The 27,953-nt window shown below is 36.6% G+C and overlaps 1 protein-coding gene across 3 annotated transcripts; it reads left to right on the plus strand.

Moving 5' to 3' along the window:
* Positions 1-904: 904 nt before the first annotated feature.
* Positions 905-27,879, plus strand: CFAP99 (cilia and flagella associated protein 99). Of its 3 annotated transcripts, none has more exons than XM_014064588.2 (16): positions 905-1,110; positions 3,091-3,218; positions 4,382-4,532; positions 4,911-5,005; positions 9,301-9,413; positions 9,728-9,896; positions 10,199-10,279; positions 11,144-11,212; positions 12,397-12,453; positions 13,491-13,579; positions 15,268-15,472; positions 17,601-17,742; positions 18,829-18,980; positions 20,026-20,231; positions 22,977-23,157; positions 26,006-27,879. In XM_014064588.2, the coding sequence occupies exons 2-16, from the start codon at positions 3,102-3,104 to the stop codon at positions 26,168-26,170; spliced, it is 1,992 nt and encodes a 663-aa protein (XP_013920063.2). In that variant the 5' UTR covers positions 905-1,110; positions 3,091-3,101; the 3' UTR covers positions 26,171-27,879. The 3 variants fall into 3 exon arrangements, with proteins under 3 accessions (XP_013920063.2, XP_013920064.2, XP_087582670.1); XM_014064589.2 differs by having other exon boundaries at positions 4,941-5,005; XM_087726544.1 differs by lacking the exon at positions 26,006-27,879 and having other exon boundaries at positions 20,026-20,247; positions 22,977-23,105.
* Positions 27,880-27,953: the final 74 nt, after the last annotated feature.

Genomic DNA, 27,953 nt, shown 5'->3' on the forward strand with positions numbered 1-27,953 from the left:
TCTGGTCTTCTAAAAAGCAGTCAGAGTTGATCTCCTCTAGGACTGACCGGTTTGATCGCCTTGCAGTCCAAGGGACTCGCAGGAGTCTTCTCCAGCACCAGAGTTCAAAGGCCTCAATTCAGTTCAAAAGTTCAGTAGGAGGAAGCAAATCTAAACTGAGCACTTCCTCTAATATTCCAGTTTGATTCATTTCCAGGGACCAAACTCTTCTTTAGACGAAACTTTTCAAAAGCTTACAGTCTTAAAATGTTAGTGCATTTATCTCTTTCGGGATGACAATGAATTTGAAAGTCCATCAAGGCTTTTACAAAGAATGTAGTCTAAAACAGTGGTCACCAATCAGTAGTCCATGGACCACTAATGGTCCACAAGAAATTTTGGTGGACCGCAAAAAAATTATTTGCATTTTTTATATTGCACTAAATACTATTTTTTAAAAAAAATCATATTAGTGGATTTAAAATTATGAATTTAGTGGTCCCTGAGATCCAAAAGGTTGGTGACCCTTAGTCTAAAAGAAGAGGTCTGTCCCAGGTCCAAAGAGAAAATTGCATGGGATAATCCCTGCCTATTGCCTTATTCAGTGGAGAAGCAAACTTGAGGATTTAAAGCCATGCGTGAAGTCTATGAAGAACACAATCAATTCGCTAATATTAACTTTGGATCCTCTAAACCTGCTTCGGGAGCACGTCCCTAAAAATTATTTAAAGAATCTTGTCCTCATCCGTCCCTTCAACTTCGGACGGGCGATGCTTTTACAGAAAACGACTCCGTCCGGCTTGTTGCAATAACCCGTCCCGGTTTTTGCAGCTGCCTCGCTGACTCAAGTGTTGCTAAGCGACGTCGAAAGCGTCTCAGGGGTTGCTAGGCGACAGACAAGCGGCGGCTCGCGCTCTTCTACGCCGGCTCAACGGCCGGCTGGCAAGGCCAGAAGCGGGAGTCGCGCGCCAAAGTAAGGCTCGACAGGGCCTCCGTCCCGGCCTTGAGTAGCAGTTTCGCAACGTTGAGAAGCAAATGTCGAGAGGGAGAGTAGGGAAAAAAGTCAATAATTCTCCTCAGTGTACCTTGAAAACAACTCCGTGAGAAGTTTTTGATTACAACTTGAAAAACGTAAGAGACGTTCGGATTTAAAGCTTAAATCTCTGTATATTTGTTAGTAAATTGGTTTGTTTTTAAATGTGTTCTGTGGTACCAAAGCATGAGTCTGCGTGTATCGCTCTATCGCCGTCCAGTTTTGGCCCCGGCCGTGATAACCCATGAACCTGAGGTGCAACTCCTTTTATGATTTGCATGGTTTGTGCTTGGCATCCACCATGTTACAGTTTGCTACAGATTGTGCCGATTGGGGCACAATCGCGGAACTTAAAAAAGTTTTGGTGATGCTGTGGTGTAAAATCAGCATTTGATTTTGCTATTATTGTCACCTTGGTCGAATCACAGCCCACATCTGAATCTACATCGGTACAAAATAGTGACTTTGATGTTGGATTCATGCTAGATTAGATTAACAGAGTTGGAAGGGACCTTGTAGGTCATCTAGTCCAACCCCCCCACCCGCAGGAGGGGGGAGCAGGAGACCCTACACCATTTCCAACAAATGGCAGTCCAATATTTTCCTGAAAGCCTCCAGTGATGAAGCTCCCACAACCTCTGAAGACAATTTCTGTTCCATTGGTTGAGAGGGCAGAGGGGATGGAGAGGAAGAACTAACACCAAGCCAACAGAGAAAACAATTTGAGAAGAAGAGATCTTGGAGAGTATCCCCTTGAAAAGTATTTGAATATTAATAGCTTGGGCTAGTAGTTATGTTGTTGGTTTGAACTCCCAGCTTGGCAATTTGTTTGCAAATGTTTGGTCCCCCATCTGTGGAGACATTTTTAGTGGGCTTTCCACTGAAGATGTCTCCTCGAATGGGGACCAGTTCGAGTTTGCAACCAAATCACCAAGCTGGGAGCTCAAACCAACAACATAAGTCTCTCCAGTTCACAGAAATGGGGAGGGAAGCACATTCAGACTTGCAAGATTCCCTTGCTGTAGCTGTCACAATAAACGTCCTAACTTACATGCCATTGTAGGGCTAACTTGTAGGGCTGGCAGATGTACAGCTTTAATATTTCCTTTTAAAAGTGCTGCTTATAATACGATTATGATAAGAGGCTTAGGAGCATTGTTAAAAAGATTAGGGCAAAGAATGGCATATAGAAAATTCAACAGTGATTACTTAATATGGACCAAGAGATGGCAAGGAGATTGGAACTGTGGGTTAACCATCTAGGATTCCAAATTGTTAAATATATTTATCTTTGTGTACTGTGGAAATAGAGTCTGCAGAAGACTTACAGTTTTTAAAAATGTGACTTTGCTCCAGGGAGCTTCATGTAAATATTAGGATATAAGGGAGACCAAATTGAACTTGAATGGACTCATTTATGGGAAGTTGGCTGCTGGATTGGAAAGTAGTCTCTAGCTCATCGGTTTCTGAATCCTATTGTCTGAGAAACTCAGAACACAATGATCTGTAGCACTGTTTTTTCAAAATTAATATTAATGACTTATTTCCAGTCGAATGCAGTGAAAGACTTTACTGCTTTGAAAGTGATTTAAAAGAGAATACTCCTTTATATCCCTATAATTCTTTTATATTCCTGTTCGTACATCAAGGTCTAGGGAGAAGGTCTTCTGATTTCATAGCATCTTTGGTTAAATGTTAGTTTATTTTTGCCATGCTAATATCAAAAATATCCAAATCCGTTACACTTGGTTGGTCCATGGTGAATGCTAAGTAAGTGGCAGATAGTTAACACTTCTTAATTAACTATTTGCCCCAATGATCAAGATTTATTTTCTATTAAAAATGAAAAGTCTTATAGTATTTACTCTGAAGAGCAGTTATAGTTGAAAAGCAAACAAATGTATGAATGAATTTGCTTATCTAACAAATTAATTCAGGTGGTTTCAGGTATACCAGTATTTATATCTGTATTAGGAGACAAGTTGTTCAAGCAAAATTATATTACTTTCTGTAACAGTTATACAGTATGCTTAAAACTAAATGGCAACTGATGAAATGTGGACACTTAATGATTCTAGGTGTATGCAGAATGAAGATGGCTGGCCCATTGAGACACATTGAAATAATAATTCAGCAGCTTAACAAATTCCATCCTGAAAATGAGAATGTTGGGCATTTCTTGAATGAATCAGCTAAAGTATTACAGGTATGAGATGTCTTTTGAAGCTCTCAGAAAATGCACATTTGAAATACTATATTATTAAATGTCAGGAGCCATGTTTATATATACTGTATTTTTGGGAGTATAAGAAGCACCCCCCCCCAAAAGAGCGAGGAAATGTTGGTGCGTCTTATACATCGAATACAGCCATTTTTGGCCTCCCGAAGCCCTGCCCCCGCATACCATTTTTCGCAAAAAGTGCGGCTTTTTTTGCCTTCCCTCAGCCCCTAGCAGCCCTCTGCAGGCTTCAGCAGGGCTGAGGCAAGGCAGAAACGGGGGTGTTTTCCCCTTCCCCCAGCCCTGCTGAAGACTGCAGAGGGCTGCTGGGGGCTGAGGGAGGGCAAAAACTTTTTTTTCTTACTTACCTCTTTGAAATCTTGGTGTATCTTATACACCAGTGCATCTTATAGTTTGAAAAATGTGGTGTGTGTGTGTTTACATGTACACACATACACACTGTAGGCAAAATAAATTTGGTTTCTGAATTGCATTGTGATCTTTGATACAAACAGTTTGAAGGGCAACATTTGATTCTTTTTGGTTTTTTATTTCCATGTGGTAGGGCAATGCAGCAAGACTTCTTATCTCCACTAACTAGTTCTTTTTATTTTTCATTTGTTCCTAATTATTTAATTTTAAACTACTTTTCTAACCAATTAAATCTGTCTAAAGTAGTCTTAGGTTTATTTCTTTTTTGATTTTTTAATTATTTCTTCAATGATGAGGAAGAAAAAGAGGACTTGAATGAATTATGGACATCCAAACTCCCAAAATCTCTAAACAATTAAAATTGGATAAACTGGTAAAGAAGTTTAATTTATTGCAAATAACCAATCCCAGATCACAAAAGATGATCACATAACCCGGGACATCACAACTATTATAAATACGAGTCCGATGATACAATTTTTCTTGGACAAGCTATCACAAAATTATTTTACTTTAAATGTTGTTTGGGTTAATTTATGGTGGATAATTATACTTTGTACATTTTGTACTGCTCAAAATATATACTACTTGTACATTTTGGTTATACCTTTCGGACAACAGTAGCTAATATTATTATTATTATTTTACATTGAATGATGACATTTATTCACACACATTAAGTTTTTGTTTTTACATTTAAATTAATTCTGTTTCTGTAGCCTTTCAAAGTAACAGATGAAATCCCTGTACCTGTAATGGCTATCTTGTGTGGCTGTTTAGAATATAAAACTCTATTGGATGTTGTAGTCGATGCATTTTATATCCGAGATGGAAAACATTGCCTATTTTCTGAGCGTAACATGTATATTGGTAAGTATTCATTTATATAGAGAGAATATAATAGTGTTAGAAAATGAGTCTGGTTTTTACTCTCCTGTATATATACCTACTAATAACAGCAGCTATATATATAGGTATCAAGTACAACTTGCAATAATGAAAAAAATAAGATGTGAAACATATCATCACAACATAAACCTTCAGTGCTTTGTACAGTGGATATATGAATATTAAGTCATGGTGTTATATATTACATTGTGATGAATTTTATCATTTGCCTAACTTGCCTTCCATTCCCACTCTTAGATAACTATATTTGGAGAAGGCAAGTAAGAAATTTTAGAGTAGAAAGCTTTAAAAGGCTTAATTATTCACTGTCTTCAATATTAATATGTGTGCCTTTTCTAGTTATTTGTTATTTGGCTACTTTTCGACTAGAGGAACTTGGACTTCAGCAATTCAGCAAAATCATCAAATCAATGGAAACTGCTAAGATATGTAAGGTAATTAAAATATTTGCATTTCATCAGAATTAAATAAAACTTTTCATTGGATTTTAAGTTGTATGGAATTGTAATGAATATTTTAAATAGTGAATTACTGTTCAAAGCTACTGCTTTTAGTATTTATCTTGTACTTGCAGTGGAAAAGTCTTCAAGTTGATAGTTATAGACACATCCCTCATCTACTACAAAGCTATAAATATTTCAAATGGCAATTTATAAAATTAATATGTTTAAATTAAAACAACACAAGGTTGGCATCCAGTTCTAAATGATGAAGCATGGCTTATAGACTGCATAAGATGCTAAAACAAAGCCAAATTTCTTAGCATCGTACATAAAGCCACTGTAATTACATTGGAAGAAAATCTAGCTATTAACAATTGAAGATTATGCTACTTCTTATGAAGCATTTTTTATTTACTCAGTTAAAAAAAAAGAAGCAACTACTGGTACTTTATTTTCATCATTTAGAATCTTCCACTTACGTATTTTTGTACATCCCTTAAAATGAGAATACATTGCAACATATCAAGAAATGTTTTGAAAGAAACTGGGCTTCAGTTCATGTGGTACTTTGATTTTAGATGAAATCAAATAATGCATACTAAAATGCAAGCCAAAGCAGGTAGTCCTTGGGTTATGACCTTAATTGGGATTGGGATTTATGTTGCTAAGTGAAACACTTGTTAAGCAAAACATCACATTACCTTGCTGCTTAGCAAAACCAATCCTAGCAGTCTTAGTTGCCAGGACTCTGCCTTAGGAAAGAATCTCACACTTTTCCTATTCTGAACCACCTGCCTTGGATTTCCTCTCCTTGTTTTCCCCCTGCCCATCTCTGCTCTTCTGGCTGCTCTGCACTCTGCCATATACTCCTGTCAGCTCCTGCTGCCGCCACTGACGTTCCCTGTCTTCTTCCTTCTACCGCTGATCTGAGATCTAGGCTCTGAGCAAGGCTTCTTCACAGGCCAGCTGATCACAGTGAGTGCAACTCAGTGCCAGAGCATTATCTGCCAAAGAGCCAGAAACTTCCATATTTGCCTTCCCCCCCCCCCCATTTCTGCCCTTTTGACTATCCTACACTAAGAAATGTGTTTACATGTCATTTTTACCTGTATCACTGCTAATCATCGAATTCAAAAGTCAAAAACAGGGTTTTCTTTCTTTTCCCTCCTTTTGCCTGGATCTTTAGTCCCCTCTAGTTTCTCACTTCTGTATAACATGATTTATCTTAATTCTTTTGCTATTTTGTTTGTTTAAAAGAAAAGCTTATCATCTTTCCTGAAATATTTTGAATATTTTAAAAGTTTTAAACTTTTAAATTTTGCTGTATCCTTAGTTGGTTTCAAGCTTTCTTAAATTCTTACCTATTTTTTGCAATATACTTTGTATCTTTAAAGTCGTTATTTTTCTCTTATTTCTGGAGTGAAGTTAGTTTTTTTAAACTTGTTGCTTTAAAAATAGTTACAGTATATTCCAAAAGTGTTTAGAAAGTGAGGCTTGACAAACCCAATATCCATATGGTTTTTCTCATCTTCCAATGCGCAAACCCATGAATCAACTGCAGTCCTGTTGCATTCTTGTAAAGAGCAGCTATCTGGAACTCAAGTGGGTAATTGTCCTCTCTTTCTCTGGAGAGGTTCTGTGGTCCTGAAGTTGTCACTTGGTCTGTCAGTCTAGCTACAGTGTTGTTTCTCCTCTTTCAGAGACAGCTTGTTCCCTCATTTGTAAGCTTTAGACCAGGGGTCAGCAAACTGTGGCTCTGGAGCCGCATATGGCTCTTTAATCCTTTTGCTGCGGTTCCTGATTGCCAGTTGGTGCCACAATTTTGGGAGGAGTTTCCGGTTGGGGCGGGGAAGCACGGTGCGCCAAGGAGAAGACTCTCATGTAAGGGGCGGGTTTTCTGGTCAGCTCCAAAATTGTTAGGGCTTTTGGTTAGAGGAGGCAGAGGAAAAAGGATGCCGTGCTAGGAGGAGACTCTACGGTGGGGGAACCGGACTTCCTGTTAGCTCCAGAATGGAACGGGGGGGGGGGGGGGGCTTCCGGTTGGGATCTTTGTGGCTCTTTGAGTGGTTATGGTTGCCGATTCCTGCCTTAGACTATGGGATTGGGAAATACTTATCAGAATGAATTCTAATCTTCTAGAAGAAAATGACAGTTTCAGGCCAGAGCACATCCTCTCTGGCAGTGAACACCCAGATAAGCAGAGATTAACAATCAATAAACAATCAAACAGAAAATATAGGTAATCCTCGATATACAACAATTCGTTTAGTGACTGTTCAAAGTTCCAGCGGCACTTTAAAAAGTGACACATGACTATTTTTCACAGTTACAAGCTTTGCAACATACCCATAATAGTGATCAAAATCCAGACACTTGGCAACTGACTCATACCTATGACCATTGCAGCATCCTGGGGTCACATGATCCCCTTTTATGATCTTGTGACAAGCAAAGTCAATGGAGAAACCATATTCACTTAACAATCAGGTTACTAACTTATCAACTGCAGTGATTCACTTAACAACTGTGACAAGAAAGATCGTAAAATGGGGCAAACCTCACTTAACAAATGTCTCACTTTACAACAGAAATGTTGGGCTTCAATTGTGGTCGTAGGTCGAAGACTACCTGTAATACCCTAATGAACTATGAAGGAGAAAATCATACAGACACCAAAAATGACAGGGAAAACTACTGAATATAAACAGGAAGCAAATCCCACGTTTGCTTCCACTAATTTATGTTATCTAGCTGTGTAATAAAATATCTGCAAGCGAACAACCAGCCTCAGAGAAAACCAAAAACTCCACATTGTTTGAACTACTGACAAGTACACATGGCAGGCTTCCGTATCACAATAGCAACACATCATTTTCTCACAGCAACTTCCCACCATTGCTATTGCTATCTGTTAGAAGACACTGGAGGCATTACATTTCATTCAGTCCTTGTATTATATTATTATTGTGGTGATAAGAATATCCATAGTGTTTCTGCAGTTCTTGTACCAGACTGTACACTATTTGGGGGGTTCTGAAATTTTGGGACACATTTGCAGAATATAAATATTTCTGGATGTTATCGTAAAAGAGGCCTGACCTGGGTCAGTGCTCACATTGCAGCACTGGTCAAAAGGCCCAGAAAAGATTATACTACCTGAGACTTCTCAGGAAGCAACAACTGAATGAAAAACTGCTGGTGACCTTCTACTGCTGTACCATAGAGAGTATTTTAACTTGAGAGACCGCCTCCTGCCAGTCACCTCCCAAAGACCTATTAGAGCCCACAGACTAGGCCTCCTCCGAATTCCATCTGCCGGCCAATGTCGGCTGGCGACTCCTCGGGGGAGGGCCTTCTCTGTGGCTGCTCCGGCCCTCTGGAATGATCTCCCCGTGGAGATCCAGACCCTTAATACCCTTCCGGCCTTCCACAAAGCAGTTAAGACCTGGCTGTTCCGGCAGGCCTGGGGCTGTTGAACTATCCAGCCCCATTCGAGGTTACAGCTGTTGTAGAATTTTAAATTGTTGTTTTTTATTTTATTTTTTGTATCCCCTCCCTTTTTATTGTTAGCCGCCCTGAGTCTCTCAGGAATAGGGCGGCATACAAACTTAATAAAATGAAATGAAATGAAATTACTGCATCTGCATATGGTTTGCTAATTGCACAGTGGCAGTGCATAGGACAGCGCTCCAGAGAGTTAACATCATTGCTCAGAGGATCATTGGTTGCCCTCTCCTCTCTTTGGAAGAGCTTTATAGCTCCTGCTGCCTTAAGTAAGTTCAAAACATTCCTAAAGATCAATCTTATCCTGGCACCCTTTTTGTGAACTATTACCATCTGACAGACGGCACAGGATAATAAAAACAAGGACAAATAGGCTGAAAAAAAAGATTCTATCCCAGAGCAGTAAGCATATTGACTCGTACTGTATACTGCAGTATTTAATGCAATATCAGGGGGTTTTCAATTCAATTGTGTAGAATGTAGATGGGTGTTTGTGTTTTATTTTTATAGTTATAATGTACACTGAAGATGCCACTTAATTTCATTGTACGAAGTACAATGACAACAAATTAAACTAAACTAAATATAGAGAAAAGTGGTATTTCCAAAATATTTCCTCAGTTCTAATGGGAAAATCTACTATGGTCATGTCTAGCGCTCCAGGCAATATTTCAATAGAAATTATGAATAAGTTACTGCTGAAAAAAGAAAGTGTGAATTAATTTCAAGGCAATTTTTTTTTTAAATTAAGCTTCTTTCATTGATGCATACAGTCTTTTCAGTTCCTTAGGTTCTTTTTCAATTTGGTGAATTTGCAAACATGGATAAAAGATGAATGGAGTCAGATTTATGATTCGGATTATGTAAATGAAAATTGGATTGAACCACTGGAAAAGTAAGTAATAGAAGCATTGTAGACATGCTTTTTCAGAAGGAATTCCCAATTCATTGTCAGGACATATTTCTCAAAAATGTGCATGATTTCCTGTTTGAATCTTAAGTAATATTGTTCATTTGAATCTCTACATAACAGAGATAGGCACTATTAATTATTTGTATTGGACTTCTAGTTCAGGATCAATCTAAATGCTTAGATTCTATAAAATAATTAAAATTGCTTATACTAGTATTAATTAAGCAGATGGAATCCAGCCAAAAAAATAAAATTTTATTTTTGTTTGTTTGTTTTTTTGTTTTGCTTCCTGGAAGATGGCAGCCAAAAATACAGCAATTGATCAGTCAGCTGGATAATATTGCCGATAAACACGCTATTACACCTTTAAAGACGACTCAACCAAATGAGTTTCATTTGACGGTCCCTAATCCACGAGCTATACTGATTCCCGAGCAAATTCCACGACAAGAGAAAACAAAACCTGTGAGTTCTGTACTTTTCTGTACAAAAAAAAGCTTGATTGGTTGTTGAAAGTATTTAAAAAAAAACCTTAAACTTTGCTCTCTTATAATCCATTCTTCTCCAAACTCACTGCATTGCAAGTGGGAAGGAGAAAGATTGCTTGACTTATTCTTGCTCCCTTCAGAGTGGAGAGATACTGCAATAAATGTGAGCATTGGGCATAAAGCTATTTTTTCAGCACCATCATATCTTTGAATGCTTACTGTATAAAGCAGTTGCTAGTGACGACTATCTAGAGATAATGTCTGTGTATTTATGCTCAGGTTCCCAAGAATACTTACAAACCACCTAGAATGAAGCAGCATCTAGAAAGAATCAAACTAAAGAATCGCCAGCAGGCAGAGGCAAGTTTAGTATTTTAATAATTTATTTATTTCACTATATTTTCTGGAATTTACCCATATTTGTTGTATTTTGAGATATCAGTGTGGTTTCCAGGGAATTGCTGAAAAGTCATAATCATATCATAATTAACCACTTGTATTTGAATAACTGCTTTTCAAGGTTCTGCTCCAGATTCCTACTTAAGGGATAATTGATTAAACACTTCTGCTACATATTTTTACTGTTCATAAAAAGGCTAAGATACCAAATTAGGCAAGGAAATGGCAAGAGAATGCCAGCCCATTTTAGACTAGTTCATCTTTGTAGGGAGGAGGGTCCATCTCATTGTCACCTTCTGAATTAGATTGTTCCTCATACTAAGAATATGACCTGCAAGTTGGGAGTGATCTAGGTGCAATAATGTTATATAGTTTGTGGGAGAAATTCTTTTGGAGCACATCTTCATTAATGATATGGTCAAAATAGTGAATCCTTAGGATTAGTCAAAGCCATATTTATTAGGAGATATCAAGACTTGTTAATACTGGTTGACACCTTCCAAGTTTCACTGGCATTAATGGCTCCTGGGATCACTATAAAAGGGATCAGTTTAATTTTTAGTGATATAGACAACAAGGACTACATTTTGTTCAACTTCTTGTAAACAGCTGTTGCTTTTACAGTGCGGAGAGGGAGGGAGGGGGAGAGAGAGATAAAGATAAAGAGAGTATTTGCTTTTGTATGTTAAAGAATAAACATTAAATTTCTGGGCAAATAATTAATGACATTAGGTAATCAATTTATATTATGGTTACATACCAGCATTTAATTAATGGCATTAAAATTACATTTTATTTATTTATTACATTTATATTTTCTTTTAGGAACTGCTTCTAGAAGCAAATATTAATCAGTTCAACTGTGCAGCTCCAAAGTTTGATTACAAAAGCAGTGTAAGTAAAACAGAAATCAAGAAATGAATGTAGTTATGAGTAAATGGAAGAATGTAATGTAATAAGATTTATTTATTGTAATGTTATTTAAATAATATTGAATAATTTTTTATTTGATATTGATTTGCAGCATAGGCTATGAGCTCATTCTAAGTTCACTTTTTATGCTGACACAATTTGAAGTTGTTTAGCAATTGCATAACAGCCAGAGGTGGATGTCACATACTGTAACAACCATTTTGCCTAGCACCAGAAATGCATATGGCGTCATAAAACATGGCAATTCGCTTGTGCACGCCGTTCACACATGCATGCAGCATCAGTAAACACAGCAATTAGGTCACGCGCCTTCCGCACATGCATGTGGCATCAAATACACAACGATATAGGGTGAGATTGCGGGTGGGTGGGTAGGGCCACCCATAGGTCGCAACTCCTGGTTTACCCCAGGGGTGGGTTGCTGCCAGCATTATGCTGGTTCGGCATGCAAAAGGTTTTGTACGTGCACGCTCACTTTGCTTGCGCGCACTCCAACTGTGTGCTCCATGCACCTAAAAAGGTCAGTGCATGGGCACAACGTTAGAAAAGAAAACAAATTACATTTCTGCATATGAAGATTGTTCTGCAGATGCGCAGAACCTAAAATCAAGATGGCACCACCGGCAATAGAACCAGTTCGGGGGTGTGGCAGGCTGATTTACCACTTACTTGGCCGAACTTGTCTGAACCGGTAGGAACCCACCTCTGTTTCACCCAAACCAGTCCGAACTGGCAGCAGCCGACCACTGAGAACATCACGTAAGCTGTGAGTCGTTGCTATTATTTATATTTGTAAGATGGCCAGAGTCTTGGTAGTCTGCTGGTAAAGAAAAGAACTGATCAGCACTAGTAATAACAAAAGTGCCAATGTATTACCCTCCTTTATTTTCTTCTATTTCTTCAATTTATTATTGGCAAATAATTTGCATAATCAAATGCATATCTCAAAGGTGCTTTTCACTTTCTTTTTTCCATTGTTTTTTGACCCCAAAGTCCAATTGCCTTTTGAAAAACACCTTTGGGACAACCATGACCTGGATGACTGAGAATCAGTCATCTGAAAATCAAATGCATAATTTGATTTTGAAATGTGCTTTTTTCAATAATAAGTTATATAATAAAATTACAATAACTTTTACTTATAGATGAAGGAAACCCTAAACCTTGTTGAAAAATTTGAGGCCCAAAAGATCAAGTACAAGGTGAGCAGTTCTGGGTAGCCTAATGTTCTAAATCGGTGAGATTCAAAAAAATTCAATTGAAATCAATTTAAAATCATAATCTAAGTAAATATAGTTTCCTTCCTGACCATAAACTCCATATAATTTATATCATTCTATGTGAAAATGATATGTAAAGGAAGAATGTATACCTCACTGTTCATCAACCAATGAATTAATGAAAGAGGAATTCATGAGCCAAATCATGGCCTTATTTTTATTAATGTTAGTTTACTTTAAAACTAACAATAGGATCTTAGAAATATCTTATTAAAAATAAGATCCACTTATTTTCATATGACTTATTTTAGGTAAATAAGATTTGATTTTAGACTAAATATGAAATGAAACATTTTAGGGAATTAATAGATCTTAATATAGTTTGACTGTTAATCATACTTGGGAGGATATGTCACTGATGAAAATAGGAACAGTTTTTTACATTGGATACTATACAACTTATCATCAACTACATGTTAAATAACTAAACAAATCTAAATAACCATTTAAAAATCTACCGTATTTTTCGGAGTATAAGACACACCGGAGTATAAGATGCACTAAGATTTTGAAGAGGCAAATTTAAAAAAAAAAGTTTTTGCACTCTGCAGACCTCCCACAAACAGTCCATTTTTTTGCGAAAACAGGCCCTTTTTTGTCAAATGGGCATGCATAGCCTTTAGGAGACTTATAGAGTGCTCCTGGCAGCTGGGGAGGGAAAGCAGCGCATTTTCCACTCATTTTTGCCTTCCTCAGCCCCCAGGATCACTCTGGAAGCCTCCTAAAGGCTATGCATGTAGATTTTTGCAAAGGGGGCAGGGTTCTGGAGGCCAAAAATGCTGTATTCGGTGTAGAAGATGCACCCAGATTTTCACCCTATTTTTTTGGGGGGGAGGTGCGTTTTATACTCCGAAAAATATGATAATTAGGGAATATGGTACTGTTATATTAATTGTAGACTGTTAAAGATTTCTCTTTTGCAATTTTGCTTCTAAAATATGCATTAATTTATCCAACAGACTGACAGTACTCCTGTTAAGCTAAATGCAGCAGCAATCTTAAGAGAAGGTGTTCTGTACCAAAGAAAAGTGGAACAGGAGCTTAAGAGGTACTTAATCTGTGTCAGATTTTGATAGGTTTTTATGTCTTCTAAAGAATGACTGCATTAAAGGAAATTAAGATACTATCTATTGTTTATAATAAAATTATTCTCCTCTCTTTCAAAATGTAAAAGATTCCAAGGATTATTAATAAAGGTCAGGCTATGTTATCTGAGATATATTAATAGTTGTGGGAATTCTGAATAAGAACATAAGAAGAATCCAAGGCATGACTATTTTAGTAGTTTCAGTTCTCCTAGATGAGGAGAGTTAGTTTGGTGAAGTGGGCTAGAAGCTGGAAGACTGAGTTCTAGTCCCACTTTAGGCACAAAGCCAGTGGGTGAGCTTGGGCCAGTAATAACTATTTATCCCTAGGAAGGATGCAGGGACTTCTCTAGGCAATCTCCAGGAGTCGATGGTACATAAAGATAGAAACATAGCATTAGAAAACTGACAGCAGAAAAAGACCTAGTTGTCCATTGAATCTGCCCTTTGAGTTTTCTGGTTTTTAAAATTATGTATTTATTATTATTGTTGTTGTTGTTGTTGTTGTTTGTTGGTTGATGGACACATGGTTATTCCAGACATGTTTAAACTTTGTTACTGATGATTGACCAACAACCTCTGCTAACGTTGATTCCAAGCTTAGGGTATAAGAACCAGATGTGTGTTTCTCAACAGTTGTAATTAAAAGAGGTGCACTTGTGAGAGACTGGAGATAATGAACATTTGTACAAGCTTCGGGTCAACTGTAAAATCAATTTAACATGCTAGAAATCACAGCAGAGTTACTGAGAATCTTCACAGACATTCTTCAAATAGAGGTATACCATTGCCTTTTTTAAGAAGATAGATACCACTCCTTCGTTTAAAGAGGCACCAATGATCTCCCAAATCCAGTCAGTCATTCCTAAAGAAGCCAGATTGGGCAAGGATCCAGCCCGTTGTACAAGACCCAGCTTGCTTATCTCTATCTGTCTGTCTATCATCTGTCTGCCTATATGCCTGCCCCCCCTATCCAGTCTGTGTATCATCTATCACCAATATATTTAGCCCAACTCAACAAAACATAGTAGAAGAGAGCCTAGAAATAAAAATTAAAATAAGCAAGAAAATATTAAAAGACTGAACTAGATGAATTCAAATCATTTGGACCTGATGGATTGCATCCCAAAATTCTAAAGGAACTCACAGATGTTATGTCAGAACCATTGTACCATATCTTTCAAAGATCCTGGAGCATTGGGGAAGGACTACATGTTGGGTGCAGTTTGTCAGCCTGTTACAAATCCATCTGGTGGCGATGCTGTCTATCACATTGATTTTATCAGGAAGTAGATTGTGGTCTACTTTGTCAAACTTCTTACTGAACTTCAAGTATATTATATCCACAGAATTTGTTTGATGGGATCTACCCATGTTAGCTTCTGATTATAACTTTGCTTGCTTCTAGGTGTTAGGTGAAAAAAGCTTATTTCTTGACCTAAAAGAGATGCAGATAACTTACCTAGCGTTTACCCTTAGGGTGTTTGGTTGATATTTGTCTAAGAAAAAGCCTGGAAATGCTAGGAAAATAAGAGGCAGAAGGGAGATGATCCAAAGGCCCCCACTTATAACTATTCTAACCTTCACATAAGATAGCAGTGTTTGAGTTGTACTGTTTCCCTTCAAAAAACTGTTTTAATTTTTATTATAGAGTCGAACATCTTCTCCAAGGAGCACAGGATCCATCAAAATTTCTGGAATGGCAGCAACAAATGCATAAGAAAGATTTGGACCAACAGCTAACAGAAGCAGAATGTAGAAAACTACAAGGAAAGCTAAGCTATGAGGAAGCTATTTTGGCACGCCAATATTGCATTCAGGAAAAGAAAAAAAATGCTGACCAGAAGAGAGAAGAGGTACTGAGTGTTCTTCAGATTTTATATGGGTTTGAGTTGCACATGTGGGTTATAGATTATAGATACATTATTAAATTATAGACAAACACATTTGGCAGAAAAAGGAGTTTAAGTAGATTCTTGGGGTATGCAGGAAAAACAATGCTTTTCATAAAAATAACCTTTTCTTCTTTTTTCAACCCCAAAAGGATTTGTGTGTAAAGGCTATAATGCATAATGCATGTAATGTTACTTATTCAAACTTAGTAAGAATAAAAAACGACACAATCTCCCTCTTCCTCTTCATAATGCCTCTGTTTTGCTAAGATGCAATTTTGATTTATTGAATCTTGTGAAATTTACTGCTGCATTTAGATATTTCTTCATAGCTTGCAAATCTTTTGGTTTTTTGATATCTTATAGATTGATATTTTATTTCAGATTTCCAATATCTTATATACATGTTGATCAACTTTTAATTACTTGTTTTATGGAGTTTATTTCATTCCTTTGTACTTCCTACCATTGCTGCTCTTTTCAGAATAAATTATTTAACCAAGATAAAGGATGATGGTTACTAAAAATATAAAATACAAACTACATAGGAAATGTTTTGTATTTCAGCATTTGTATTTAAGCTGTAAGCTACTGTAAGTCTAGAAGATATGGCAGCACATTAATTTGAGAGATAGACGATCTCAAAATAGTATGCATAATATTTTCTCCTCCAATTTTCAAGAGAGTGATAACATTCTGAGATTATGAATTATGAAGGTAGCTTTATAATTAATTCTAAGAAAAGAATATGGGTGATAACCACAGAAGTGCCTGGATGGAAAGTTCTATGATTAATACAGGCTTAAGAGGATCCATATAGAGATTAAAGAGAAAGATGTAGAAACAATGAAGAATAGTTAATTATGTTGATCTGAATTTCACTCCCGGTGACCCTTGGGTAAATTCTATTACTATTATAAGGAAATTCCAGGAATCACTTCAATTTTATCCACTCACATTGTCCATTATTTTCCCTTTCTTCTACTACCTTCAGTGCTAAACATATAATTTTTTCTAGTTCAGTTTCGGTTTATATCACTTCACACTCAAGATTCTCAAACAAACAGCAGGTCCAGAATTGATTGGTTCTCTTTACAGTCTACTGTACAGGTCTTTACCTTTTTCTTTTCCTTTCTTAGTATTCAGCCTTCACAGCCCTGGATTATATTGTCCTAATCATCCTAATATTTGTTATTTTGAAATATCAGTATCTTTTATAATTTGTCTAAATGTGTCATTATTTTCCTCCATAGAAATATTGCCATCTTTACTTCTCCAATAAATTATTTATTTGTAGCTATCTTTGAATTCCCACCATAAACAATGCTGTACCTTAATGAAATTGTATCAGTAAAATAATGAACTGGATATTAAGAGGGACATTGAAAAAGAATGGTAAAGAATAGAATAGAATAATAATTTTAAGTTTATTGTCACTTTGAATGTATACTAATCAGCATACATTAAAATGAAATTTCGTTGTATACAGCTCAAAAGATCACCACCTCCAATATACACTACATAACCATGACAGAATAAATAAACAAATAAATACAAAATTATATATATACCACATATATGACACAGAGAAGCAACACAGTCTAGTTCAGATGTATAAATGTACATGGTGAGAAAATAATGAAGAGTTGAACAACGTGAGTATTTTTAGTTGAACTCGGCCAACAAAAAGCTGAAGGAAAAACACTCCTTTTATTTTGATATATGTCTGTGAATTTTTTTCATGGTCTCACATGGAAAATGAACAGTATATAAAGCAAAACCAACTTTAAACCACGCTTCCAGAAAATGAAAAAATGAAAAAAAATAATCAGTTTTAATATCAAAAAGATTTTAATGCATTTATCTGAGTTTCTCTGCAGATCCCTGCAAGTCTTCATGCACGGTCCACAATAGATTTGCAGAGAAACTGGGATAAAGTTGTGTTCGTATCTTCCTTTCTAATCATTTTAACCTTTGAATTAAGATGTGGAAGACTATTGTGAAGTCATTTAAAATGATCTTTTTTCCAATTAAATCTACTAGATTTACATCTATTTGCTTACCGTACTTGGAAATTATTTTTGGATTTTAGGCAGAAGAAATGCGGCTCCAGTATGCAGAAAGATGTCTTCAAGAAAGGAAGGAAAAAGAAAAAAAGGCTCAGCAAGTGGCAGAGGGACATAAAAATGTGAAGCAAGCACAAATGAAACTCCACAAATGCAAACAGCAAATAGGTATTAAGATTGTTAGATCTATAGACTTTTAACCAAGTTATTTAGCAACTGGAGCATTTATGAACTTGAAGAAATGATGTCATTTCATAAGCATTCTTCTTGTCAGAGCAGTAGCAACGAGATTTGGTGGGAGATTTATCATTATCCCCTCTGTCATGGTCAGGCCATGCCGTAGTGGCCTTGAAATTTTCCAGTGCTGCCCCCTTCTGCAGGGAGACCGGATATATTTGAATAATCCATCCTCAGCAACCAATGGATCCTCCGTGGCTCCAGAGTGAACATGGGGGGGGGGGGATATCCGGAGAATGTCTGCTGTGGAGGCTTTGGCCACAGTTTGCAATCAAAAGGCGGCTGGAGGGCTGACAGGCGCATGTTTATGTGCTCTCTCTTGGCTCATCTCCTGATTCCTCCCTCATAGTTCCCAGAATTGTTGAGAGTGTTGAAGAGGGCCAAGAGCCCCACTGGAGGAAGACAAAAAAGGAATCCAATTGATCATAAATGTACTCCCCTCCCCATACCCCACCATTAGCTGCTATTCTGTGACTTTCAGCTATTTTATTTGAGAAGACAAAATGAGAAAACTCATTGGTTTCAGAGATTGTACTTAAAAGCTTTGCACTTAAAAGAGGTTGCACGTAAAAGCTTTACCATCACCAGTGTATAAGCCTCTGAAATTTTTCTTTATATTATCTCTTGAATACTTCAGAACTTAGAGATTTCTAGATAGATTTCATTCTATACAAAATGGATTCCCTATGCTTCCTGGTGATGCTTTTAATCTGTGGAATCCCTAAATGCCACTAAACAATTAAAGAAACTGCTATCCTTATGATGTCTATAGCTGTCATCTGCAGGAATGGGATGGGATGTAATACAAATATGCCTTTTGGAGTCTATGTTGACATTGTCACTGACCATTGGTTCAAGTTACAGAGTAGCAAGAGCTCTTTGAATATATTCTCTAATTACTGAGACCTCCAATTACCATTTACACCAGAATTCATTCTATTTGCAAATCATTTCTGTATTTATTTATCTTTGTCAATAGTATATTAGTAAAGTTTATATCTTTTTCTCTTTTTCTAGTTCAAGAGGTATCTAAAAAAAGCGAGGACATGCTACTTCAAGTTTTAAAAGATGAAGAAGAGAAATTTAAAAAAAGATATGAACTGATTCAGCAAATAAGAGCTATAGAATATGTGCCATTCCTGAAAAATAAATTTATTGACTTAACCAAGGTAAACTCATAATAAAATATTATGGATAAGCCAACAGTGAATCAGAAAAAGAAGATATTTTGTTTATTATAACTTATGAATCCTATCTTATAACTTCTAAAAACTTTTCTCTATTAATTTTTCCAGAGTTTTAGAAAGCATTGTTAAAATGTTGGATACGTTCTGGCAATCCATTTTTCTTAAACTTTTATTCAGGATAATTTGTTCCTTCCAAATTTTCAGGAAAGAAGATTAAAATAATGGCCCATTTAGTTCAGTACCATGAATCTTAATTTGTTTTACTAATAAGATGTCCGTTTGTTTGTGTTCATTCATAATATTAAACCATGAGATTGGGCAACCAAAGGTCCATTTGCCATGTGCCAGCTGTTACATTCCTTTCGTCCTCATGACTGATTCTAAATACTAAATCAGGAGCCAAGAAAGTAACATGTTTTGCCATACACTTTTTCCCATTGAAAATCAAAGATAATCCACAGATTGCTGCTGTTTACCTTGGTTATTTTTGTTTGTACTTCAGTTTCCAAAAAAATTATATGTGAATGCGGTGTTCTTTTTATTTGGTAACAGTAAAGTGACTATACTGTTTCTTTCCATCTACTATATGCATTATTTTATGTTTTCAGATTTTCACTAATTTTTTTATATAGCTACATTGGCTATATGTCAGGGAATTGTGCAGCAGGGGTACAAATGAAGTCAGAGAGGCTGACATAGACTTTATATAAATAAATACATTTTACTATATTTACAACAGACAAGATAGGCTGACAGGAGCATTATGAGATAAATTGTCAGGATACACAGAAGAAAAAGGCAGGAAAAACGGGAAACTCCCTCTCTACGCCCACAGCAGCCAATCACAGCACAGATTGCCTCACACAGGAATCAGCTCTCTAACCAATCAACCACAACTATGTTCTGGCTCACTGCACAACCTCATTGCTTCAGCCACTTAATTTAATTTTTTTTTTGTCTCCATGTGGATTCTTATGTAAATTAAGATAAAACAGAAATAAGGTGCTTCTGTTTTTCTTTTCCACAGACTGGTAACCATGGTGTACTTGGTGAGATGTCAATTGTGGAACTTCAAGAACGTTTAGCTTTGCTGAAAGAATCCCAGCAAAAAGCAGAAGAAGAGAAGAGGGATCTGATAATCCATGAAAAACATGCGAAGGAACAACTTCTTTTGGATACATTGGATCAAATCTGTATGTTCAGAGAACAATTTGGCAGAGCAGCTGCGTTAAAGTTAGTTTGAAATACGGTAACATTTATGCAGATTCCATTGTTTTAAGCAATGCGATTATTTATGATGAAACGCATGCCATAAAAGTGTGCACACTAAATTTATTTATTTAATAATCTCATAGACAAATAAATAAAGTGTACAATTCAATTGAAAAAAACTGATCCTTTTTCCACCCAAAAATCCTTTGGGTGAAAAAATAACAATAAAACACACAATAATGTGATTGCATAAGTGCATACCCTCTTAGAAATAAGGATATGACTGTTCAGAATTAACCAATGTTAAATAGTAGTCAGTTTGCCATCAATTAAAGGGACTCTGACAAACCCACAGTGCAGCTGTTGTAGTAGGATTTACTAGAACAATTACTTGTTTGCCTCTTACAGTAAAAGTCACGGTCTGCAAAGAGCTCACAAAGCATCAAAGTGATCTCATTGTTGGAAGGTATCCTTCAGTAGAAAGGTATAAAAAAATGTCTAAGGCATTGACTATACCATGGAACACAGTGAAGACAGACATCAAGAAGTAGAGAAAATATAACATAATAGTAATATTACCAAAAATTGGATGTCCCTCTACAATTGATGAAAAAAAGAAGAAAACTTGGTGCGTGAAGCTGCCAAGAGGTCTACAACAACATTAAAGGAGATGCATGAATTTATAGTGAGTACTGAATGTGTACTACATATGAAAACAGTCTCCCGTATTCTTCATATAAAACATCCAAACCCAGCTACATTTTGCAAAAACCTACATCAAGTCTGACAAAAACAAGTGACAGTTAAAGCATTGTGGTGGCAGCATTAAGCTTTGGGTCTGCTTTTCTTCAACTGGAACTGAGGCTTTAATCAAGGTGGAGGGAATTATGAACCGTTGCAAATATCAGCCAATTTCAACACAAAACCTTCAAGCCTCAGCTAAAATGCTGAAGAGGCATTTCACGTTTCAACATGACAGCAACCCAAACCATGCCTCCAAATCAACAAAAGAGTGGCTTCCCCGGAAGATCATCAAGGTTTTGGAATGGCCCAGCTATCCAGTTGGAATGTATCCAATTGAAAATCTGTGGGGTGACTTGAAGAGGATTGCACAGAAGCTGCTGTCGCAATCTGGCAGGTTTGGAACATTTTTGCAAGAAAGAATGAACAAAGGTTCCCAAGAAAAAAATTGCCAAAAAGCTCCTCCCCCAAAGGTGCTTCAAACAAAATATTAGTTTTAAGGACTATGCACACTTACACAACTCTTTTATTTTACGTTTTTATTCTCCCTCCCCCCACCCCCAAGAATTTTTGTTTTTCTATCGAATTGTACAGCTTGTATGTTAAAAGCTGGAAAAAAGTCTGAAGTGATTTATCTTGATCTGATATTTTTACATCCTCCAAACCTGGCATTTTAACAGGGACGTTTAGACTCTTTATACCCTCTGTATATCTTGCCCCTCTTTGCTGCCATCTTCTCTGAGTATTGTCCCAAGGATAGGAGATAAGGATATCTTCAGAGGGATTGATGCATGATCTGACATGGACATTATTTTTTTCTATTCCTCTTTTACTCTTGCTCCATTTTCCAAGATATAATTACCGGTAAGTATATTTCTACTTTGGGAAACAAGATAGGAATCTAGACAAAGCAATACAAACATGCACAGAGCTCATCACATAATTGGCCCCGAGAAGCCCTTCCACTCCATAAGTTCTAATGGATGTCCTACAGACAATTTATAGACAGCTGCCTACTGTATGTGAGTAACTCCATAGAACCAAGATTTCATTGAAAAATATGTGTTCATGGTAAGATTTCATCATCACTCCAAGTGCTGTAGTTTTCCTTTGCACTGAATTGTTCTGGGCTATTAATGTTTTAGTTGCCCTTCATTTTATATAATCCTCGACTTAACAACCACTGTCACTAAGTGATGTAGTTAAGTGAACCATCATATGACCATGCCCCAATTTTACCTTTATTGCTGCGTTTGTTGAAGGAATCATGTCATTAAACGAGTTCTGCTTTCCCCATTGATTTTATGTGTCAGAAGCTGGCTAAGAGAACTGAAAATGGTGATCAGGCGACACTAGAACACTTCAACAGTCAAAAATAATTTACTAAGCACCTGAACTGCGATCTTACGACCACGGGACGCTGCAATAGTCATAAGTGCAAGGACTGGTAGTGGGTCACTTTTTTCAGCACCGTTCTAACTTTGGTCGTTAAGCAAATGGCCATAATTCAATGGCTATCTGTATTTCAAATGAATCGGATACTCTGAATTAGCACTCAGCTTTAGGAATTGGCTTACGTTTCTTGGCATTAATCAGATTGCTGTACAGTTGGAAGTTATGTAACCTGAAAAGCAATCTCAGCTAATGTGTGTTTCCTACCTATTTATTGCTGGCTTTTTTTATGGTGGGCAAAATGGAGAGATAACTATTTTGCTGTTGCAACTCATTCAAAAGAAGTATATGAGAGTTCCATTAAGAAGACATTCCTGGTGTATTTTTTGAGGAAATTGGAACTCTCTGCCAGGGACTATAGATCTACAACTTTAATTCCTTTTAATTTATTTATGAAGAAATAAGGGCACAATTTAGCTGGATGCATGTCTCATAATGCCTTTTGTTTAGAATGGAACCATGCTTGGATGTGTATTTTTCTTCTTGTATGTCTTTCTCATTAAGTTGTAATTAAGTCATTGTTTCTGGATAACAACTAATTGCAAAGTGTTATCTATTGTATCATTTTTTTAGACAGGAGGAAAAGAAAACTAAGGTGTCGCCTCGTGAAGCCATTTTAAAAGAGGAACAAGTTTTAGATCTACAAAAAAAAATTATGGAAAAGTCTACTGAACGTAAAATGCAATCTGAATATTTAAAAACTAAATGTATGAAGTCTAATGGGAAATCAAAGAAAATTTGGAAGTTAGACAAAGTAAGGAAAGGAAAATAGCCCTTTATTTTGTATTTTATAAAACAATCAGACTGTTCTCTCTTAATTTAATGGGTTTTTGAAGCATGTGTGGAAATTGGAATAATTGTATATTCTTGTTTTACACTTGAAAAAATTAAGCATACACCCATACATTTAATATATTCTATATCTTGGTCGTAGAACATAAATTTCCATTCCTCATATATAACACTCATACTATGCATGAAAATATGACATCGAGTTTCAAAAAAGTTAAAATTTATATAAAACAGCTGATTCAAATGTTAATCAAGTAAATATATGTTGAAATTTAAAGTATAATTTCAATACATACTTCAGTACTTGATTACTATCTGAAACTTTTTGAAACTTACATTTTCAAAGAGAAAAATAGAAAGGAGAAAAAATGTTCTTAAATAACTAAAGAGCATTTTTGTCCATTTGTTCTCTTTTAATTGCTTTTCAAATTTACTATAAGGCCATCATTTCCCAATTTTATTCCATCAGTGCTCACCAAAGGCTAAAGTGCAGATTGGTGGGGTGGCCATCACGTACACATTAATCCCAACTGCTTGGAAGATATCACTCTTCTCTTTGCCCTCCTTCAGAAGGCACGAGGCAAGTGATGCGCATGTTCAAGCCAAGGTGAAACCATTGGTGAAGTGGGATTTGCAGAATTGGCTTTAAGATGACACCTGCATCTGGAGGAAAACATTGTTTTTTTGAATTTAAATTGGCAGCAGTAGCCTGCTGCTGGGCAATACGGCAATCACAAGAAGCATCCTCTCCTCACTGATGGTTCTGGGTCTATCTCACCTGCTGAGCAAGGAGAGAAGTGCTCTGCTGAACACTTAATGAGGACACTCGCAATTCCAAACAGCATTGCTTTCTGACAAGCAATGCTTTAATTTTAAAATGCCTACATAGAGCACATGCGTGCTAATGGTTTCCGTCTCTAGGGGCGGTGCTCATCTCCGTTTCTAAGCCAAAGACCTTCCCACCAAAGGTGGTTCCTATTTTTCTACCTGCATTTTTTACGTGCTTTCGAACTGTTAGGTTGGCAGAAGCTGGGACAAATAACAGGAGCTCACTCCATTACACGGCATTAGGGATTTGAACTGCTGAACTGCTGACCTGATCGACAAGCTCAACATCTTAGCCACTGAGCAACCGCATCCCACAATGCCTACATAGCAATTGCTTAATAATCGGTTCTAGAATTTTATCTTAAGTTTGTTGTTTTCAAATAACAGCTTTTTTCCTGTTATTTGAAGACAAAACAACGGTTCCACCACAAAACCGCATTCGACTAAAGGGAGCTCGACGAAACTGCGTAGCTGATGTCATCACAGCGCGACAACAGCGCGGAGAAAAAAGCATGCTGTAAACGCTAAACCTAAAATTAACCCCTAAACCTAACCCCCCTAAACCTAATCCTAAACCTAACCCTTAACCTAACCCTAAACCTAACCCTTAACCTAACCCTAAACCATTTAATCCTAACCCTTAACCTAACCCTAAACCTAACCCTAACCCTTAACCTAACCCTAACCCTCACCCTTAACCTAACCCTAACCCTAAACCTAACCCTTACCTTAACTTGAATCGGCTTGCTTTCAAAGCGCTATTTAAAGCGCCCTTCTTTCACCACGCTCGCAGTTGTCGCCCTGTTGATGACGTCAGCGACGCGGTTTAATCGGGCGCTCTTTAGTCGAGCACGGTTTTGTCGTGCCACGCAAAACAACAGCACCTTCTCCCATTCTATGTTACTGTGGTGGCACAGTGGTTAGAATGCAGTACTGTAGGCTAACTCACGGCTTACTCCAGTTCAATTCTGAGTGGCTCAAGGTTGACTCAGCCTTCCATCCTTCTGAGGTCGGTAAAATAAGGATCCAGATTGTTGGGGGCAATATGCTGACTTTGTAAACCACTTAGAGGTTTGGAAAGTACTATGAAGTTTTTTTTAAGTCTAAGTACTATTGCTATTACCATATCCATTTGCATGAGGAACTTTCAGAGAAAGGGGTCTAAAATTATATTTGCCTCACCTTCACAAGGAACTTCATGGCATCACTTAACTAATTAGTTTTTGCAGGTTGTGTCCACATTACATTGATCACACTCTCAGTTCATTGTTGAGATAACCTAGTCCAGTGCTTAGTTGTTTCAGATTGGAAATGGCATTTCATTCTTTTGACATAGAATTTCGAAGGGGCCAATTTAGTGCATGTAGAACTGAAGCAAGGAATGACACTGTTAGCAAATGGTTGTACTTTTTAGTATCTTTTTTTTAAAATCCTGACCCCTCTGTGATCATTTTGATCTGAGAAGTTCAGTCCATGGGAGTTTATTTTAATTGGCTTTCCAGAAAGTGATAAAAGGTGAATAATACAGGGGTTGAAAAATTCAAGCTCTTCCTGTCACTCAAGTACCTAGGAAATATTTGGAATACCAAATACCAGCTGCCCCAATGAAGAAAGAAGAGAGGCCACTTCAATTTATTGCAATAAAACAATCAGAGGAAAATTTTAGACAGCTTGATGAAGGGTCACATAAAAGGGTTATTTTTTCTTGTGTCTTCCCAATCTTTTCCAAGTTTCACTGAGACTTTGTAGTCAAACCATTAGCAGGGGACCTAGGTGCAGGATCTTAGGGATGTATTAACAAACCTTAGGGATGTTGAAGGAAATCCTACTTGTGTATGGTGGGCCACCTCAATCAGCATTGTGGACCACTTGCGACATCTGGATGGACTTCAAGAGCCACCTCATGTAGAGCATGTTGCAATGATTATTTTATTTAACATGTTTGAATTAATATTAGCATACTCTATATTTTGCTTTCACAGAAATCTCAAGGAGAGGATCGCTGGAAGAAATTGGAAGAAAGTCGACAACAGCAATTTAAAATGCTTCAGCATGGTCTTGTGTCTAGAGATAATGCTCAAAAAATGATGCTAAATGAAGCTTTGAGAACTGGAACCACTGTTTGTATATTACGACAAGATTTCTAGATATACTGCTGCTTATTAGACATTTACTACTCAATTTCTGATTTCTTGAACTATTTTACACTTTAGATATGGTTATTAACTGGCAGCTGTTTTTGGAATTATATATTGCTTTACAGAAATTAGCCATTATAAATAATGCTAGTTTTCAAAATAAGTATGCAGTACTTTTTAAATATTATGTTTTTCAAATAAATAAAAAGGAGACAAATAAATGCATTTTAATATTTTAAAATATTTTCTCATTTAAGCAAAGATATTTCAGATGAATTTCTTCAATGATTTTATTTTATGAGGGCCGTTAGTATTGTATAATTGTATGTAATTCAATATAACATGAAGTTTTCCAACATCAGACTTTTCTAGTATGGTCCTATCCCTCGGGAATATTCTCCCTTGAAATGTTAGGATAACCCTCATCTTGGCTTTTTTGTAAGGCTGTGAAGATTTGGTTATGTTACTTGGGCCTGGGGACCTGAGTATGTTAAGAGCCCTGTTTGCTGGCTGCATCTATAAGAACACTTTTAATCAGTGCCATTTATATTTATTTTGAACTGTTTTATTAATAGGCTTGCTTTTATTATGTCTTATCTCATGTCAGAAATGCAGGATTTAGAAAGAGGAGGGACATTATTTAATATTTAAAAAATTAAAAGCTTTAATAAAATATAGATTAAAATTCTGGTTACAATGCAGTAAGTGTAGTTTGATCCTGATGGGGCTCGAGACTAACTCAGGCTTACATTCTTTGGTAAAATGAGCTGCAGATGGTTGTGGGCAACATGCCCAGAGATTGCTGTGAAGAACCATGTGGTGGTATGTGCTATTGCTATAATTCAAGCTCAATAATGGGCCATGTTAGTGGCAGAAACATATCCGGCCAGCAAGTCGTTCTGTGTGCAAATCGGTCCCAGAGGGCACTGTAAAAAAATAGATACTTGTTTGGATAGTGCCACATTTACAGTGAATATCTTCATCCTCAGAGAGAAACCCCCATTTTTCCATTTAATCTTTAGTTCTAGACAGATCAGTACATTTTATTATGCACTGCCCAGTGTCATTTGTTGATTTGGGGCGGCTACAGAAACCAATTCATTCAATCAATCAATCAATTAACTTCATAACATTACTCCAAACGGGGATATAGAGAAGAACATGATCAAAACATGTGAGTTAAGATGTTCTTGAATTTCTTGCAACACTAATAAATGATAAATCCATCCTTTACAAAATATTCTACATACTGTCCCATAGAGATTAATATTTTGATGGATTAATTTAAGCTTTAATTCATAGGGCATAAACTTTGTATTTTTCAAAACACGAATCCATTGAGTCCTTTGACAGAACCAGTTTCCAGTTGTTGATTTTGAGCTTCTTGTACATATTTTAAACCATTTCTTTAATTTTTGACATAAGAAAGAAGTAGGTTTGGATTCTGAAATTAATTCTTTAGTATTAATAACATATTGAGTATGTTAGAAGTTGCTAAAGCATCAGATCCATGTTGAGAGGTCAAGCATATTTTAACTAGATATACTGTATCTCCATTGTTGCATCGACAGTAAAGAAAATTTTATATTCAGACTTGTAAGACAATGTACTATAAAGTAGAATTGGGTCATCTGTCTGGTCTAACTGGTAAAGACACCCTTTCTGCCTCAAATCTCTCTCATTTTATTTGTGGATATATTAAAATAGCCTCAAAGTAACTTTCAGTTTGGTGGTGGCTGTTACATAAAAGTTTTGCTCCTCTCTAGAAAGGAGCTGCATCTGTTCACAGATA

The sequence above is a fragment of the Thamnophis sirtalis genome, unplaced genomic scaffold, assembly GCF_051295495.1.
Source record: "Thamnophis sirtalis isolate CommonGarterSnake01/CBP01778 unplaced genomic scaffold, rThaSir2_p1.2 scaffold_12, whole genome shotgun sequence".
NCBI lineage: Eukaryota > Metazoa > Chordata > Lepidosauria > Squamata > Natricidae > Thamnophis > Thamnophis sirtalis.

What these genes read in the sequence shown, in the direction of transcription:
- CFAP99 (XM_014064588.2), top strand. Translation starts at nt 3,102, where the DNA reads ATGAAGATGGCTGGCCCATTGAGACACATTGAAATAATAATTCAGCAG. An exon ending in AAACTGCTAAGATATGTAAG is followed by an intron (nt 5,006 to 9,300) that starts GTAATTAAAATA and finishes CAGTCTTTTCAG; the next exon opens with TTCCTTAGGTTCTTTTTCAA. An exon ending in TGGATTGAACCACTGGAAAA is followed by an intron (nt 9,414 to 9,727) that starts GTAAGTAATAGA and finishes GCTTCCTGGAAG; the next exon opens with ATGGCAGCCAAAAATACAGC.